We start from the raw sequence: 18,766 nt of genomic DNA on the forward strand, positions 1-18,766 counted from the left end.
TGAACTTCAATCTGGAACCGCATGGCATTCTGGGTAATGTAGGCAGAGGAAAGGCTTTAGCCATCTCTAGTTAATCTCTGCTGGTTTGGTAGCATGACAGATATTTAAAATAATAAAGTTAATCAATATCTATTTGTATTGATCTGAAACAACACTTAGAAGGTTCTACGTTTTCCAGCCCGTTTGAAGTTGTTTCTCAAACCACCTTCACATTGGATGTGTTCCTCCTCTTTGAAGCTTTCTGACGTCAGTGGTGAAAAAAACCTTCTGAAATCTGGAGAAACTTCATCATTGTTTTCCTCCTCCTCTTCATGGTGATGAAATGTTTTGGTGTGCTGATGCAAGCAGCACCTGCTTCCCTCTGAGAGTTGTTGGTTTTTATCTCTTATAAATCATATTTGAATCTCTGCCCAGCTGTCTCTTAGCTGAACTTTCTCTTTACTGACCTTTTAGTGACATTTTTCCTCTTCAAGGGGAAACTGAAGCTCTCAGCCTTTAACTGCTGATCTGTGCAACTTGTCAGCTGCAGCTGTTAATTATTGACAGTGATGGGTCGCCATGTTGGAACTGCATTTTGGGGAAAATCAGCTTCAGAGTGAACTAACTGCCTTATGAAGATGTCAGAATAACCGTTTTGGTTCCTTCACTTTGTGTTTACTGTTTTCTCTCTGTGCCGCTGAGCCAGAAAGTCTCCACTGTGCTGATAATCCCTCCTGTTTTGTACTCGTCAGGTGGAATACGTCATAAAATGCGACATGTCTGCGATCCAGAGGGTTCTCTACCGCCACATGCAGAAAGGCATCCTGCTGACCGACGGCTCGGAGAAAGACAAGAAGGTGACTTTTATCCTCATAATGACGCCTTCCTGCTGTTTTTACATCAAACGAACAGTTTTCAGCCTGATGTGTGGACGTGCATCTTGATAAAATACAAAATAATTATAAGAAGTTCATTCAAAGTTCAGGTGGTTCAGTAAGTGAAATTCTGACATGTAGAGATGATGCAGTGCATTATTGATTACCTGCTTCATTGAAGTTAGTTTGTTTCTACAAGGACAGAAGCAAAGGTTAGCTAAATTCCCAACAAAGCGTAACAATATTTTTATTTTCTTCAGGGCAAAGGCGGAGCTAAGACTCTGATGAACACCATCATGCAGCTGAAGAAGATCTGCAACCATCCCTACATGTTCCAGCACATAGAGGTGAGCTCTGCTGGCATGAATACATGTTTCTGATGCTCCACAAGTTCAACTCCTTTACAGCTGTTTCAGTTTTCCTCCATGTAGGGTCGTTTGCTCACTGGTCACAGTGGCTGTTTGAGGTCTTAGAAGTTGGAGTTGTTTGTGTAGTTTTGTCTTCTCGTTAAAACATCATTATCTTCCATTTTGAACATTTTGGTTTATCTTTGTTCATTGTTTAGATCAAAGTAACCCAAAAGGCTCTGTGGTGTATTTTCAAAGCTCTTCCGAGTTCAGATATTTTTTTATTTTTAGGCCTTCACACCTTTTCCTAATGAAAATCCGACATTTTCTTTGATTCAGGAGTCTTTTGCTGAGCACTTGGGCTACCCGAATGGCATCATCAATGGGTAAGTTACACATAAAAGAGCTCTTCTTTTCTACAGCATCACAGCTCATTTCATCATCTGACTTACAAAGCATTGAATGTGAAAGAAGACAGCTCAATCAGGCACTAGAGTGAAAATGTCGCTGTACTTTTAGAACCTTTCAGAGTTTAAACAAGGTTTGGTAGGACTGACCAGACATATTCTGCAGAATGGCTCAAGGTTTTGTTTTATCTAATATTATTACTGTTATCATCTTGAATGAGCCGTTATTTAATCGGTTTGCTAAAAACCTAAACACAGACCGTCTCTCCTCCAGTGGAGACGTCTGAGTCAGATGGAAGAAATGAAAATGTTCCTGATCATAAGCTCATTGTTTTAGGGGTTTTTACGTTTCTTTTTACTGCTGAGCTTTTTAAAAATACAGATTTTCTTTTATATTAAAACAGGATTCTGCACATAATATTTGGGTTCTTTTTAACATCTTGTAAAACTGATGTTTGTTTCATTTGTGTATTTCGGTGTTTTTACTATTTGGTTGCTGAGTGTTTCTGTTGGCCAAAATTAATTTACATTTGTATTTGTTTATTTTATATTTTCTTAGACACTAAACGTGTTGGGTGATTTTGTATATGACTACATATCAATATATTTTTTATTCTGGTGAAAAACAAGAATTAGTTTTATTTAGTGACATTAGTTTGATCAAATAAAGAAAGCATAAAACGTTTTTATTTGACTTATACTACAAAGAAACAGCAGCTGAGCAGGTAAATGATTTTTAATGCCATCGTCTCCATCAGCCATGACCTGTACAGAGCTTCTGGGAAGTTTGAGCTCCTGGATCGGATCCTTCCAAAGCTCCATGCCACTGGACACAGAGTCCTGCTGTTCTGCCAGATGACGTCTCTGATGACAATCATGGAGGATTACTTCGGCTATCGCAACTTCCAGTATCTACGCCTTGATGGTAAGATCACACCTGCGAAATATGCCGAGTTTGCAGGTATTTTACTGGTTAATTAGAGAACTAATTAATTAACTAACAAAAAGAACGTGTGTTAACACTCTTGACTAATGTGCAAGAGAAATTTTCAACAAATGGCTGCCGTCAGGATCGACCCGTATAATACAGATTATGGAAACACAAGAGCTTGTGGCTTGTTTATTGTTGTCATAGCAACTGCCATGACAGTTAGTTACGGATACCTACCAAGATGGCTGTCAGCTACAAAGAAACCGTCTCAAACATCAGTAAACTTTAAATTCTAATGAACATTTAACACGTGAACTGGGAGACATTTTAAATACCCAAAATAAATAACCCAACAAATAACATTAATTATGAAGTTTCTGTAAACAAAACTGTCCTTCAATAAAAGAACAAAACACCAGACTGAAAACTTAAGACATCCAGCTTTTGGTAGAAAGAAAGAAAAAGGAAATTATTTAGTTTATTTTTAATTTATCCTGCGGTGAATTGATTTATTGCTTCTTGCTACAGACGCAGCTGCTAGTTGTGAATAATTTTATAAGCCTAAATGTAACTAGTGTAAATAGTTAGAACAACATATTCCTGCTTTCGCCAGTATATGTATAAATATATAGATATCATTATGTAGAGGAGTACAATAATGTACTTTATGTATGTGAAAGATTGTATGTTTCTATATTTATTATTACATATTTATTTTTGTATTTTCATTCATTCCGTTGTAAAATTTTACTCAAACATTCCTCCAATGAGACAAAGCAGTAACAGTTGGTTTGTTGAATTATTGCCAAGTTGTTTCTTTTTTCTGTAATTCTCTGCTTCAGTTTAAACAAAGTAAATCTTTAAATCAATAACAAGATCCTTGTTTTCAGGAACCACCAAATCCGAGGACCGAGCCGCACTCCTAAAGAAATTTAACGAGGAAGGGTCTCAGTACTTCATCTTCCTCCTCAGCACCAGAGCCGGAGGCCTGGGGCTCAACCTGCAGGCCGCCGACACGGTCGTCATCTTTGACAGCGACTGGAACCCGCACCAGGTCCGTCCATCACAACACAATCATGTCGACATGTAAAGCAGTTTTTATCATTTATCTCTGAAGGCCTTTGTCTTTAGAGGCGCATTCACACCAGTCCTGTTTAGTCTGCATTAATCAAACTCTGGTCCTTTTGCTTTGGAACTTGGTTCATTTGTGGAGGTGAGAACGTGTAACCAAACTGATGCAGACCAAAAAAGCAAACTGTGGTTTGCCTACAAACCTCGATCTCGGTTTGGTTGAAGTGAACTCTGGTGCAGTTTGAATGAACATGTGAACGTTGAGCTTCAACAGCAGGAAGTGGACTATAGCAAAGGGCATTCTGGGTAAATAAAACCAAAACAAATGTGCGACTAGCTGTAGTGGGTAAAATGGCTCATAGTTTTTCTATCAAAAACAAAACAGAAATCCTACAAGCGCTAAAATCTGACGCCATTACATTCCGTGAAGAAGGAAGTTACTCAGTTTCTTCTTTAAAGGTTTTCATGTTCTTTCCTTCAGTGGTGCAGCGCCCCCACAGGCGAGGAGGGGGACAGCTTTTTCAGAGTTTAGTTTCTCACATTGTGCAGTATGACAGAGAACCACAAAGTGTTGCAATTTTGACCCTGAATTGAACCGATTCTACTGGACTGTCAGGTGTGAAAAGAGCCTTAAATGTTACCCAGTTTACGCTGCTTTTGTCTCCGCTCCACCACGAAACGAACTCCACAGTAAAGACAAACACTTTGCAGTCAGTGAGGGCGTTTACGCTGCCTCTGCATCACTATCAGTTAAAATTAGGACTGGTTCTATTTTTGCCAGACGCTGGAGCAAATGTGGAGTCAATCTTCAAAAATCAACAGGCAATTTTAGGAGCACAGCGTCTGCGTTTTCAAAATAATCCACCAAGACAAACTACATTTAATAGAAATACCAACTAAGTTAATGAACATATGGATCTGTTTATACGTAAATGCTACACATACACACAAAACATGGATTTAATTCTGAAACCAAGTTGAAGTCTCGCTCAAGTCGCAGATGAAGTGAGAGATTAATGTACAAAAAAAATATAAAATTAGGAAGTGGAGAACTACAGTATTTTATAACATCACGCATCCTTTTTATCACTGGCTTTATGTTGCAATCTCTCATTGTCCATGTTTCTTTCTCAGCCACCTCTTGGGTTCCCAGTGCAGCGCAGCAGAGACGCCTGCAGTGTAAATGCCTTTAACTTCCTGTTAATGACATTTTCTCCTGTAACTGCAGGACCTGCAGGCCCAGGATCGGGCTCACCGCATCGGGCAGCAAAACGAGGTGCGCGTTCTGCGCCTCTGCACCGTCAACAGCGTGGAAGAGAAGATCCTGGCTGCTGCCAAATACAAACTGAACGTGGATCAGAAAGTCATCCAGGCCGGCATGTTCGACCAGAAATCCTCCAGCCACGAGCGGCGCGCCTTCCTGCAGGCCATCCTAGAGCACGAGGAGCAGAACGAGGTAGGAAAGCTGCGTTTTGATGCTCTTCAGCATTTAGACCCCAGACACGATCCTCCGGCCCGAGTTCGTCATGTAAGTGCTGGAGTTGTAAGAAAAATAAATGGCTGATTGTTCCTCTTGAGGTAAATTATGTGTTATGCGTTTGGAAAATTTTAATTAAATCCTTGTCGGCTCAATGAGGGCGTCGCTTTGATGTGCAAATAATTTGCCCTTCAGTCATTTTTCATGCCCTTCTAACCCAACCTTAGCTGTTTATTTCCTACTTGAAATCTGAACAGCACACTTGAGTTTTTCTCTGTCTGGCAGTAAATATGTTTTAAATCCTGAATGGGTGACGCAGAGCGTCCTGATGATGTCGTCTTCTGCTTTGTTTCAGGATGAAGACGAGGTCCCTGATGATGAAACCCTTAACCAGATGATAGCGCGTAATGAAGACGAATTTGATCTGTTCATGGTAAGAAGTTAATTTACATTTACTGAAATGTGATTCTGTGACAGTAAAAACATCAAACACTGATGGTCTGTCAGGAACATTTCATCATGTCTGCACGCTGCACAGAGACATCATTAAAACAACCTGATTGCTGCAAACTTCAGTGGAATCACATGTGGCGTTTTGGTTTGTTTCTAAATCCACCTGGTCGTGTTGGTTGTTTTTAGTTAACCAGAGTTAACCTGCTGTTACCAACTCAGCAACATTTCAGAACAACAACAACAGATTATTGTCCAGAAAACTGCAGTCTGTGTACTGCTATTTGAAATATTCAAAAAAGCTTTAAAGTGCAATGAAATAGTTTCTAATTTAATGTTGGAAGTTCTTTAGACTCATGCTTGTTGTGTTGCTTTCTGTTACCTAACTACTCCTAATTAAGTGATTTATTAACGTGACTTAACCTCTTTCCCCTAATAAATAAAATCAAATGTAAAACAAACAAAGTCTGCAATATCTTTTCACATCCTGCGTTGATTTTTTTTGTTTCGTCTTCTCATGAGCTGCTCTTGCTCCTTTCTGTCGTCCTGTAGCGCATGGACATGGACCGTCGGCGCGAGGACGCCCGCAACCCGAAGCGTAAGCCTCGTCTGATGGAGGAGGACGAGCTGCCGTCGTGGATCATCAAGGACGACGCCGAGGTGGAGCGGCTCACCTACGAGGAGGAGGAGGAGAAGATGTTCGGCCGAGGGTCGCGCTGCCGGCGGGACGTGGACTACAGCGACACGCTGACCGAGAAGCAGTGGCTGCGGGTAAGAACTTCCTACCATTTAGGATTCATCCAGCAAAACCTGCAACCACTTGGATGAATGAAACCAAATGTTCTTTAGCTTAGACACAGAAAACGTCTTCCTCCGCTTCGATTCACACTTATAAATACAAACACATGGACAGTTTTATTACTTATTTATCATCATTATAATTATTCCCACTGTTACTTTTTCTACAGTTGTTACTGTCTCTGTTTGCTCCCAACATTTTATAACTTTCATTTTATTGTTCATTATATTTTAATATAAGAGTAAAAAAGTATTTGGTAAATATTTGGTAAATGGTCTGCTAGGGTCCTGAGTGACTGATCAAATTATGAATCATTTAATAGTTAAAAATTACATCACCAGACGGACCAAAATATAAAGTTAAATGGAAATTTTGGTGTTTTAAGGATGAAAATGACAATGACTGATATAAGTAATAAAAAATAAAATCAGGCAAAAGAAAATTATTTTCTCTCAATAAAAAACTTATGAAACTTTAACAAAACTGCAGGTGTGTGTCTTTGGATGTTTGATGTTTGTTTTTCATTCAGTGGGTAGAAAATCCAGAAATGTTTCTCTAGTACGAGTATAAATACTTCATAATAAAATTAAAATTAGTAAAGAGTACAGTAAAAATCCTCCTAAAAGTACATTTTTTCAAAAAGGTTACTTGAATAAATGTACCTTTACCAAGTCTGGTAAAACTATCTCAAAAATAACAATTAGGTTCTAAAATAATTCACTCTTAATTAGAAGAACGTTGATAAATCGTCCACGGTTTTCTTAATTTTGTTAGATCGGTGATCGGCTGATACTTGCATGTCTTATCCACTGATATAATGTTCTGTAAATATACCAGAAGGTTCTGAAATTCAGCCACTTTCCCTTTATTTAGCGACTTTTCAGACAAAACGAAGTCTGGTTGGCCAGAAAACCCCAGTCGGAGCGCACCCACAGCTTAATACGTTGCTGAAGATAAAAACAGTCGATTTGGTTTCAACCGTTCTGTGATCTTTTCATTTGGAGCAACAGAAATGTGACACTTCATATTTCTGTGCTGCTGGTTCTAAATTTTCTCTGATTGACAGAAAAACAACAGAATGTCAAGTTGTTTCTTTTTCTCGTGCTTCAGTTTTGCTGCTGCTGAGCTTCTGACTACTTTTTAAAAACACTGCTCCCCTTTAGATCCTCCACCTGTAAATGTATGCTGATGCTGCTTATTGCTTTCATATTATATAATTATAACTTCTGAACATAATTAGAAGTTTTGCCTTGTGGGACGCTGGTGGCAAACAACGAATAAGCACTTTTCCTCCAGAGAAACACCAAAAGCTCAGCAAATCAATTTTATTGAGTTGCTCAGACGCTTCAGGGAAAAACAGAATTAGAACAAAGACACTTTGAGGCCAAGGTGACAGGATGCTGGATCAGAAATGTGGGCCGACACGCCGGCTGGGTGAAACGGAAGAACAGAAACCACCGACAAGGTGACACAAAGATCTGGGTCTAATTTCAGCTCCACGTCTGATGGCTTAAAAACAGCGTAAAACGCTCTTCTCTGGAAAATTAAAGTGTGCAGAACGCTGATAGACATGTCAATAACTAAAAATGTACAGTGGAGCTGGATGATCCCACTGAAAAAAGTTTCATGATTGAATTGTTTCATATTAGTTAATCAATAATTATTAATTATTTTTTGTTTTAAATATCTGAAATACTGATAAACTGGTTGTGTGACCGACGGCTGTCACAATAAAACATTTTGCTGGATGATAAATTGCCCCAGAAGTTTTCTTAATAAACTATAATATTGTTGTTTTGAGACTATTTTAAGCAATAAAATGGTAATAATGGCAAAATGATGCAAAAACATATTCTCAAAGATGAATAAACTTTAAATTCTAATGAATATTTAACACTGGAACTGGAAAACATTTTAAATATCCAAATAAATAAACAAATAAATTATGATGAAGTCTCTGCATGATTTATTGTTTTTCTCTTTCTACCAAAAACTGGATGATAAAAGTCTCCAGTCTGGTGTTTCCGTCTCGGCTCCTTTTTTTGAACGACAGTTTTGTGTACAGAGACTTCATAATTCATTTTATTTGTTGTTTCTGTTGTTTATTTATTTTGGATATTTTAAATGTCTTCCAGTTCCAGGTTTAATGTTCATCAGAATTTAAAGTTTATTCATTTTGAGAATGTTCTTGGTTATTATGACAGTACAACCGTTATAGTACCTGAAAATGTTCTCAAAACAGCAACATCATCATTTATCACAATAACTCCTGGGACTATTTATTATCCAGCAACATCTGTTATCATGAGGCGAAGTAACATTAAACCCGGTCTCTGTTCTGCTCCGACTTCCAGGCCATCGAGGACGGGAACTTGGAGGAGATGGAGGAGGAAATCCGCTTGAAGAAGCGTAAACGCAAACGGCGCCAGGACAAAGACTCGTCCAGCAGAGACGACGGCGGCATGAAGGCCAAGAAGAGGCGAGGGCGACCGCCGGCCGAGAAGCTCTCGCCCAACCCGCCCAAACTCACCAAGCAGATGAACACCATCATCGACACAGTCATCAACTACAGGGACGGGTACGGTAGAGCTGCTGCACTTTGAAAAGCACACAACCCAGAGGCATGGAAACGTTATTTAGACCATTTTGTAGTCTCTTCACCACCAGCAAATTCAACCCAAACAGATGCTAATATACCCAGACTGCTAGACCGGTTATTGGACCATAACTGGTCCAATAACTGGACCAGTTATGGTCCAGTTATTGGACCCAGCAATTAAACAATTACAATAAATGGAGCTGAAAAAACCCGATTACGATTCGGCCTGTCATGACAACAAATGTCGCTGGACAATCAGTTGTCCATCCATCCATTTCTAACACCATTGTCCCTCGTGGGGTCTGGAGATGCTGCTGCTGGATGCAGACCAGAACCAGAAGACCTGAGAGATCTGGAAGGTTGATCCAACAGCAGCAGATCTTTAAGCCATTCAGTGATTTATAAACTAACAGCAGTATCTTAAAGCCTTTTCTCTTGTTGGAACTGGGCTGATGTCTGTATCTTCCTGGTTTTAGTCAGAACTCCAGCAACAGCATCTGGATCAGCTGATTGATTTTTTTAAAGACGCTGTTGCAGTAATCAATGCAACTAAAGATAAACGCCTGGATGAGTTTCTCTAGATCACGCTGAGACATCAGTCCTCTAATCCTGGAGATGTTCTTCAGGTGACAGAAGGCCGACTTTGTAACTGTCTTTATGTGGCTCTGAAGGTTCAGGTCAGAGTCCATCACTACTCCCAGGCTTCAGCCTGGTTGATAGTTTCTTGCTGTAATAACTGAAAAAAGAGAAAACATCCGTTGTGTGGATGAAAAGACCTTCTTGTTGTCAGGTTAGAACAGGAAACCTGGTCCGAGACGATAGGAAGGTACCGAATCTGAAGCCAAAATGGTTCTGGAAGGACTCGTATAAAGAACATAACATGTTTAATCACTGTCCTCCATGTCGGCGCTACGCCGCGCCGCCGCTGGTTCTGCTGTGCTGGCTCCATGTCGGAAGATGTGGTCCAGCCCATTTGGTTCGAGTTTGTCGCCAATGAGCAGACCGAAAAAAGGCGTGTGCGTGCGTGCGTGCGTGCGTGCGTGCGTGCGTGCGTGCGTGCGTGCGTGCGTGTGTGTGTGCGTGCGTGCGTATACAGCGGTGGCCCTTTATAGAAAACACTGATGACACTGATTGTGCATTGAGCTGTGTAAATGGTCGAAATGACTGGAGGAAGAGGAGGAAACCCGCTAAGCTACTGATGAAGCACTGAAATACGACGCCTGTAAAGAAATATATTTCTGTAAAGTAGCCAAAGGTTTTCTCACAGAACTAATATTTCAAACTCTGTTGCAGATCTTGGCACTGCAGCAAAAGCCTTTCTTAAGAAAGTAAAAGTATAAATTTGGATATGACAACATTTTTATTTTAAGAAAATGACCAACTAATGTTTGAAAAGTCAACAGGCGTGATGTTTGTGTTGCTACATGTAGCTGGAAAGATGAAAACTGTTTATGTTGATTTTAAGGGCCAGTATTATGTAAAATCTTTCTCTTTTTTGCTGTACATCATGTTTTAATGTTATTCATCAAAAACAAACCTGGATGTGATGCCAAGTGAACCACAATACATTGTTTTCTGTTTTAAGTCTTCATCCTTTCATTTTTAACCCATTTTCAGACACAGCCTGGGAGAACCTGATAGGATTCAGTCGTAATAAAAACATCGGCCCACACTGGGATTCTTTCACATTCATTCAGTAAAGGATGAATCTTTTCCTTGAATACGTCTCATTTCGACCCTTTGCTGCTTTAATGGCGGCCGAATTTTCATTCAGGCAGCAGGAGAAAAACCGGGCAGCGAGATGCTGCTGCGGCCCTGAGCTGATTAACAGCATCTCTCCTCCTATAATCCTGACTTTTATTAGTGCCTCTACAAAAAATATCTTTGCCTATAGGAAGTAAAAAATCAGTTTTCATGCAGGCTGACCGTGTAATAATGTTGAGGTTTTTACTGTTAGCTGGAAAGCCACTTGAATATGATTAAACTGGAGATCGTTGATCGTTGTTCTCACAGCGTATGTTGTCCTGTCACAATAACAGAGAATAGAAAGGGACAGTTGAGACCAAAGCTCCAGACTGAAGACTTTTGTCTTTTCTCATCCAAATAAATAAATAAAACAACCTCCAAACTGTGTGAAGCAGTAAAAAATAAACAAAGCTTCATTTCCTCTCTACAACACATGAAGGCTTGTCAGTGTGGAAATCTGAGCAGATAAAGAGCTGCCACACCTTCAGAGAACTGTTCTGGGATCAGTCGTTTTCCTGATCTCACATCAAGAGCCGTAAATAAACAAACCAAGCTGCTCTGAGGTTTCTAGGAATTGCAATCATTCATGGTGCCGTCACACTGCGAGGCAGACATCTGAAGATACGTTTCCGGACTCCACATCCAGGGAACTTCACAGATTATATCAGACTACAGAGTTGGGCGATATTTGGGTCTCCTGAGGCGTTCAGATTATATATATTTAACCTTATTAAGATTAGAGATGCAATAAACATTTTGGTTTCTATCTAATTAGAAAACAAAGAGATTAAAGCAGAATATGAATAAATACATGAACTAAAAAAATCATTTTTATAACTGCAGGACCACATGTCTAAAAGCTTCTATTAAAAATATGTGTTTTCCAGGCATATTGTGCTATTTTATTGCACAATATGCCTGTGCAATAAATATTCCAATAAATACTGCAATATTTAAGTTGTTACTTTAACAGCAACACAATATTAAGAAACTGTTACCAATAAATTATATATATATCAAATATGACTAAAATGAAGCTCGACTTCCTGATTTAACGCCTTGTAATTGGATGAACAGTGAAGGAAAGATCTGAAGCCTGTCTGCCGTTTTGGCAGATTGCAGTTCACACACACAGAGGTAACTAAACCAGAACATTTTTAAATCCCATCACTCACTAGAATGCTGTGGCATCTGCAAACAAAGAGTTGGCCAAACCTCCTCCAGAGAGACGTAAAAGACTTGCCACCAGTGATGGAAGTTCTTGCTTTTTCTGACATTAAAAAGAAAATCTTCAAGGAAAAACTTTTTTCTGCATTGTGATGCTTTCTGATGGGGGCTTAGAGTGTGGGTGTTTCTGTAAAACACTCAGAACCCATTTCAGCAAACATCCAAACGCAGCAGCAGAGAGTTCACTCCACTAACAGATTGTCATTAAGAAGATTAATGGCAAACCCTCCTGCACCACCGTTTTATGACTCTTCATTAGCCGTATTATCCAACCGCTTCTCAAATCATCCAGGACAAACACGAGGAGACATCTGCTTAAGTGGATGAAAGAGTTGCTGCTTTGTTTTTCCTTTTTATATTTTGATCCCATCTGGGCTGTTGAAGTTGTGATTAAAGTCAAAAACTCCGGCCCATTTTTTAAGATCGTGTCAAATTTTGGAAAAGTAATAATTCAGCGGGTTGTAAACACGACAACAGGAAGTCTCCTGGCACAACCCGCCAGTGAAGCGGTCATCTGAACGCTCTGAAGCAGATGGTTCAGATTTGGAGCTGCTTGTGTTGTTGGCATTGAAAACTTTTCTGACAGAAGCAATCAAGTGTGTCTGTTTACAAGATGAATGTAGAAGAGGAAACTCCGACGCCTACTTCTGCCGACTAAAATCTGTTCCCCCTCTTTTCCTTCTCTGGGGAAATTAGCTTTGGGGAAACTTCAGGTAGTAAACAACCTGGTAATCTTTGCTTGTACTTGTAGCTGGCAAATAAATATTCATGGGTTCCAACATGTTGGACTTGGTTTTACAGCCTTTTAACTTCAACTTGAATAAATGTAGATGTCTGCAAGATGAACAGCACTGAGCTTATTAAAAATTAAAGGTACAAACTGCGAATATGTTCTTCCTTTTTCCTTTAAACTTCATGAAACAGGGACTCTTCTTATTAGTTGCTAATTACAAAACCGTATCTGGGCTGAATTGCTTCAGTGAAATGGTCTTTCAACCTGCAAATCTGATAATTAATACATACTTATATATTTCTCTCCTCCATAAATTGGCTGTTGCTTGAGTTTTTATTTTCTTTGCATTTGTGGGTCATAATCATCTCTGGTCTTCATGACAGCCCTGCTGTTTACACGCTGATCCACTTTTCTTCATTTCAGCAAATCAAAGCTGATTTTTTCCAAATTAGTCTGGGTTTGGTCATTAATCAGTCAGCCAAGTTAATTTATGTAGCATATTTCAGAAATAAGGCAGTTTAAAGTGCTTTACATCATAAAAGCACAAAAATAAAATGTCATAAAACCATCAGACAACAATGAGAAACCAGTAATAAATGTTACATTTTGACGAAATCATTAATACACATCAAAATGTTGGTCAATGTTTCACTTATTGTGTTTCAAAAGGAACAGTAAAAACGGAGGCTTTTAGTCTAGATGTAAAGGAACTCAGTGTTTCGGCTGTTTTGCAGTTTTCTGAAAGTTTGTTTGTAAGCTGAATGCTGCTTCTCCTCGTTTGGTTCTGGATGCAGAGCAGAACCAGAACCAACAGCAGCAGATCTTTAATGTGTTGTGGTGCTGAGCCATTCAGAGGTTTATAAACCAACAGCAGTATTTCCTCTGAGCTGTGAATCCCAGTTTTAAGGTTTCTTTTCCGTTTCCAGGTCAGGCAGGCAGCTGAGCGAGGTGTTTGTCCAGCTGCCGTCCAGGAAGGAACTGCCAGAGTATTACGAGCTGATCAGAAAACCCGTCGACTTCAAGAAGATCAAGGTTTGCTGAGTGACATCAGACCAAACTTATAGATGCTGATGCAGGTGTAGGAAGGGCTTTAGTTTAATCTCCACCTGCCCTGTGAAATGTTAGGGACCACATAAATGTCTCTGTGGGTTTTGGGGGATTAGATGTTTCTGAATAATCTTCCTGAGGTCAGGAGGTTTTATAGCAGCTTTGGTCATAATTATTTGTAGATTTAAGCTTCATTAATATGAGAAAATGTAGCCCTTCATTGTGATTGTAGAAAACTGAGTCTTAAAAGACGTAACACTTTTCCTCGCTGGTAACAGGAACGTGTGAGAAACCATAAATACCGAAGTTTGAGTGACCTGGAGAAGGACGTGATGCTCCTGTGTCAGAACGCTCAAACCTTCAACCTGGAGGGATCCCAGGTACCAAACGGCTTTTCTCTGATCGGTCCTTCACCTCCTCATGTTCTCAGATTAACTCTGAACAACTCTGGGGCGTTCACAGCTCAGTGTTTCCTTCAGTCTTTCTGTTGGTTGGTTGGTCTGTCTGTGGCAAAACTCTTTGGTACTTTCTGGTTCTTTATCATTTCTGCTGCATATCTGGACCAAACAATGCCTCGTTAACTCATTTTGGCTTATTTTTTACTTTTGGACAGTTGTTATAATGTGTCAGCCTTAATATTTCATCACTTTGCACTGACTTCATCTGGACCTTCTTTAAATCCTTTGTTGGGGATTTTTACATTTTCACACATGCAGTTTGTGTTTATTTAATAAGATTGAGAGAAACAATGTTTCTCTTCCCAAAATGAATTTTAACAACTTAAAATTCACCGTTCGTAGTTGAGCCTTCTGGTCCCAGTGGGACCAGTCTGCTTGCCTTTGCAGGGAAACAGCCGCTGCCATCACTTTAAATAATTGTCCTAACCTTCATTTCAAAGGTAATGAAGGTTCTTTATATTTTTAATAACAGATATACGAGGACTCCATTGTTCTCCAGTCTGTTTTCAAGAGCGCCAGACAGAAGATCGCCAAGGACGAAGACAGCGAGGATGACAGCGATGAGGATGATGATGACGACTATGACTCAGAGGCCGAAGGTAACACGCAGACTTTAAAACACACACACACGCACGCACACACACACACACACACACACACGCACACACACACACACCCTGAAAATCAAGCTTGTCATCTCATTAGAAATCGCCCTGCAGGTCGACTCGGTGCGTTCCCACTGAAAACACCAAACCGCTGCAGCTGTCAAACTACCAGCGACAAAACACAAAATAAAAATCGACCTGTTATAACAACTCTAAATGCTAATGTACTTAAAAACCTTTCTCAGCCTTAATTTGTTCACAGATGTAAGAACATATGTTGAAAAATTACTTGTAAGTTAGTTTTATCTTATTTCAAGTGCACTAAGATATTTGCACTACAGACTAGTTGTAAATACTCGGTAGGACTTTGTGTTTTTGCAGTGCAGGAAGTCGTTGCGATGCTTAACCCTGGTTCTGTTCTCTGACTTCTGCTCAGCCAAGTCTGTGCGGGTGAAGATCAAGCTGGGTCGGGACGGACGCAGCCACGACAAAGGCAAGAAGAGGCAGAGCCGCGGAAAGGCCAAGCCGGTGGTGAGCGACGACGACAGCGACGACGACCTGGACGATAACGTAGGTTTACGTTCACATCCAACAGGGCTTACGGCAGAACTGTCCACCTTCAGAACGTTTTTATCTCCAGCTCTGGTACATTTCTACTTAAATGTCTCTTTACCAGCTGAGGCCATCTGCTGCTCTAACAGCAGGTCGCACAAAAATCTATACTTCAGGTAAAAAGAAGGTCAGAGGTCATTCAGTGTCATTTATATGAACTTTAGGTCAAAAACAAACCAGGAAATGAAAAAGGATGTTTGAGGCCAACACCGTGTGAACCGGTTCTGATGTTAAACCAGACGTTTCCGTCGCTGCGCCTCGCTGTTTTCATCCAGGAACAGCCGGACGGAGAACTTAGCTTAAAACGGTAGCGGTTAGCTTCTGGAAGCTAGCCACTAGCGCTGGTGACAGCACTGATACCGAACGGAAAGCTGGAAGGATTTCTAGTCTGACCTTTTCCAGAGCTCCTCCGCTGTCCTCTGCTTTCTGACCGCCGTCTTTCTCTCTTCCTGCAGGATCAGTCGGATAAAAGCAAAAGCGACGACGACTGAGGAGGACCAGCAGCAGCCGCAGCAGCGTGAGGATGATGAGCTTAAAAAAAGAACTATCTTCATTTTCTATCCAGCTTCATGCTGTTTTTGTTTGTAGTGCATTTTATCTTCTCTGCCGTCAACTTTAAAATATATTACTAATCAATCAGTAACTTACAGCAATACCAATCAGCTCATTATCTTGTTTTTTAGAGTTTTCTAGAATATTTTTATGTCTGGCACAGAAGAAATTCTATATGATAAACAAAGACGCACATTTGGTCATTTCATGAATTCATCTTAAAGTATATGAATATTCCCCACATTAATATAAGACAAATAATTTGATGTATTAGTGAAAGTTTGTTTTCATCTTCATGTGGATGAAAAACTGTTTCAGTTTTTCTTTTTTTTTCTACATTTTGGTGCTTAAAATGATAAAAATGGTAAAAATGAAAAGATCCAGTTTTTCCCAAAAGCAGCCACTTCAGCCAGGATTTTTATTTTTCAGGTAAATATCAAATATCTGTTAATTGTTTAGGATTACGCCGTTCTCTTACATTAATGTTTTCATTGTTTTGGAAAGTCAGTAATATTGATAATTATAGTTAAAATATATTTTAGCTCCCATTGGGTCTAAAAACATCTAATTTGACAACAAAATTAATAATCATTTTTAATTCAATTATAATGAACAATATCTTGCTTGGTTATTATATTCTAAACAGAAATTTAATCAGCTTCACAGCAGATTTTAGTTACTTTTACTGTTTATTTAGAAAATAAAAACTGCTACGTTGAGCTGAAAGTATTTACCCCCTTTACAGATTTCTTATTTTTTGCTTTAGTTTTTTGTCACATTAAATATTTCAGATCAAAATCATTTTAATATCAGAAAAAATAACCTGAGTAAATAAAAAACAATGCAAACTTCATAATGACTCTTCTTTTCAGGATTGTTTTAATACGATCTCAGTCTGATTTAAGTCGAGGCTTTGACTAGACCGCTCCAAAAATATGCGTAAATAATTAGTTTTTGTCTTTATTTCCAGTCGTTCAGCGATTTGCTTTTGAGAAAAAAATGTTCAGATCTGGGATTTTCTGATCAGCCCCTCAGCATGACTCCACCTCCACCATGTCTGACGTTGTTTTCTTTACATCCTGTTAGTTTTTCACCAGGTCTAACTAAGCTCACACTTTACAAAGTAACTCCACAGAAATGCTTCCTTTCCAGCAGGATCAACAAGACTTTTGTTTTAAATATTGTTTTCCAAAAGCCAAAAACAGCATCTTTAATTTCAGTTTGTCTACAGATTAATGAACATTAATGACGTTTTGTCTCATCTGCGTTTGTTTGGGACATTTCTGCCTCCTTCCTGCAGTCAGAAAGGCGCAATTTAAGAAATTCCAACAATAATTGATAAAACTGATCTGAAAAATACAAACCAAGTGATTCATGAGCTGTTTGTGTTTCACAGAGCCCCAGGTTGGAGTTTTAACAGTTTTTCTATTTACTCTGGTTATTTTTATCTATTTTTACAACATTATAAGTATTTTACTTCACTACTCTGGCTAAGCTGTGACATTTTTTTTTTATAAATCAGAAATGAAACTGTTATTTTCTTGAAAAACTATTAAAATCTGATCTTTAAAATTCCTAAAATAATATAAATCTTTTATTTTAACTCACTGTGGGAAATAAAAATCAGCAATTATAGCAACATCCACCTTCAGAGCTGATTTTAGATTTTATTTAGGTGAAAATGGATAAAATAAAAGATTTTTTTATCTTTTGACATAAATTTGCAGCCACAACCATAAAACCATTTTTAAAGTTGATAAAATATCTCAAGTTGAAAGATGAAATTCAGACGGTTAGAAATGCAGACTGCCCTTTTTAATTTTATGAATAAAAACATCATTACATGTTGTTTTATAAGCTCCTCCCTTTATTATATTCTGATAGTTTTAAAAATGTTAAACACTTTTTCCATCTCCTTTCTTCTGTTACTATAAGAAACGTTTGTTTTTTAAATCACTGTGTTGCAGCTTCGTGGGGAGACGGTTTGTTTGTTTTTAATTTTTTTGCTCCAGCATCTTTAAGGAAATGTTTCGCCTGTTGCATGAAAACTAAACGGCGTCTCTCTGGTTTTTGAACAGAATAAAAGGCCCTTTTATTACATTTAAAGCAGAATCTAAATGAGCAGGATATTTTTAAGTGTTTTGATTTGCTCATCTGGTTTGTGTGTGCCTCGTTCTCCCGCCTCGTTCTGTGTTTGTAGCATGAACTCCTGATGCAGATTTATCACTTCGGTCCGTGAAACGCTCCGTCAGCGCGGCTTAGTGTTTGCTTTCTTTGCACAGTGTCCTTGTGGTTGTACTCTCATGGCCCCGAGCAAATAAATATTCATGACTTTCTGCACAAAAAGCTGTGATTTTTATTATTTTATTGTTTTTATTTGATGCTTTGTGTGTGTGGAGGGTGAATACATTCCTGTTATTGGAAAGTGATTAAATTCAAAAGGCGAAGCTCTAAGAATTTAGTTTTGCACTTCAAAAACACAAAATCTTACCACGTATTTTCTAACTATAAAATGGGTTTATTTTGCAAAACTGCAATGGAAACACTGTTTTTGCGTCATGCGAGTCACATGAGCAACAACCGGATGTTACTACTGGTGGAAACCAAGAAGAAGAAGACAGGAAGTGGTAGGAGGATCATGTTGTGGCATGTTTTTAGTGACTTATTTTAATTGCGTTTTCTGTTTAATGGAAACACCATAGATGTGAAATGGTTTTTTTCAACATTAGCAGAACATTGACTGCAGTCATTCATAATGGAAACGCAGCAGCTTTTCCCACTGCTCGCAGCTGAAACTGAAACATCGCAGGACAGCAGCAGCAGAAGAGCCTGGCTCTCCACGGCACATCAA

General features: G+C 39.0%; 1 protein-coding gene across 1 annotated transcript in view; it reads left to right on the top strand.

Moving 5' to 3' along the window:
• Positions 1-18,253, top strand: part of smarca2 (SWI/SNF related BAF chromatin remodeling complex subunit ATPase 2) — a 45,464-nt gene extending 27,211 nt beyond the window's left edge. The window contains exons 21-34 of the mRNA XM_015045682.1: positions 732-836; positions 1,115-1,201; positions 1,541-1,587; positions 2,367-2,533; positions 3,430-3,593; positions 4,839-5,066; positions 5,443-5,520; positions 6,090-6,308; positions 8,691-8,914; positions 13,568-13,673; positions 13,967-14,068; positions 14,619-14,745; positions 15,188-15,321; positions 15,819-18,253. Of these exons, the coding sequence (XP_014901168.1) occupies positions 732-836; positions 1,115-1,201; positions 1,541-1,587; positions 2,367-2,533; positions 3,430-3,593; positions 4,839-5,066; positions 5,443-5,520; positions 6,090-6,308; positions 8,691-8,914; positions 13,568-13,673; positions 13,967-14,068; positions 14,619-14,745; positions 15,188-15,321; positions 15,819-15,854 (1,824 nt within the window). The 3' untranslated portion in view covers positions 15,855-18,253. The remainder of the gene's footprint in view (positions 1-731; positions 837-1,114; positions 1,202-1,540; positions 1,588-2,366; positions 2,534-3,429; positions 3,594-4,838; positions 5,067-5,442; positions 5,521-6,089; positions 6,309-8,690; positions 8,915-13,567; positions 13,674-13,966; positions 14,069-14,618; positions 14,746-15,187; positions 15,322-15,818) is intronic.
• The last annotated feature ends 513 nt before the right edge of the window (positions 18,254-18,766 follow it).

Source organism: Poecilia latipinna, unplaced genomic scaffold (assembly GCF_001443285.1).
Source record: "Poecilia latipinna isolate Pla-1442-1.1 unplaced genomic scaffold, P_latipinna-1.0 Scaffold738, whole genome shotgun sequence".
In the NCBI taxonomy this organism is placed as follows: Eukaryota; Metazoa; Chordata; class Actinopteri; order Cyprinodontiformes; family Poeciliidae; genus Poecilia; species Poecilia latipinna.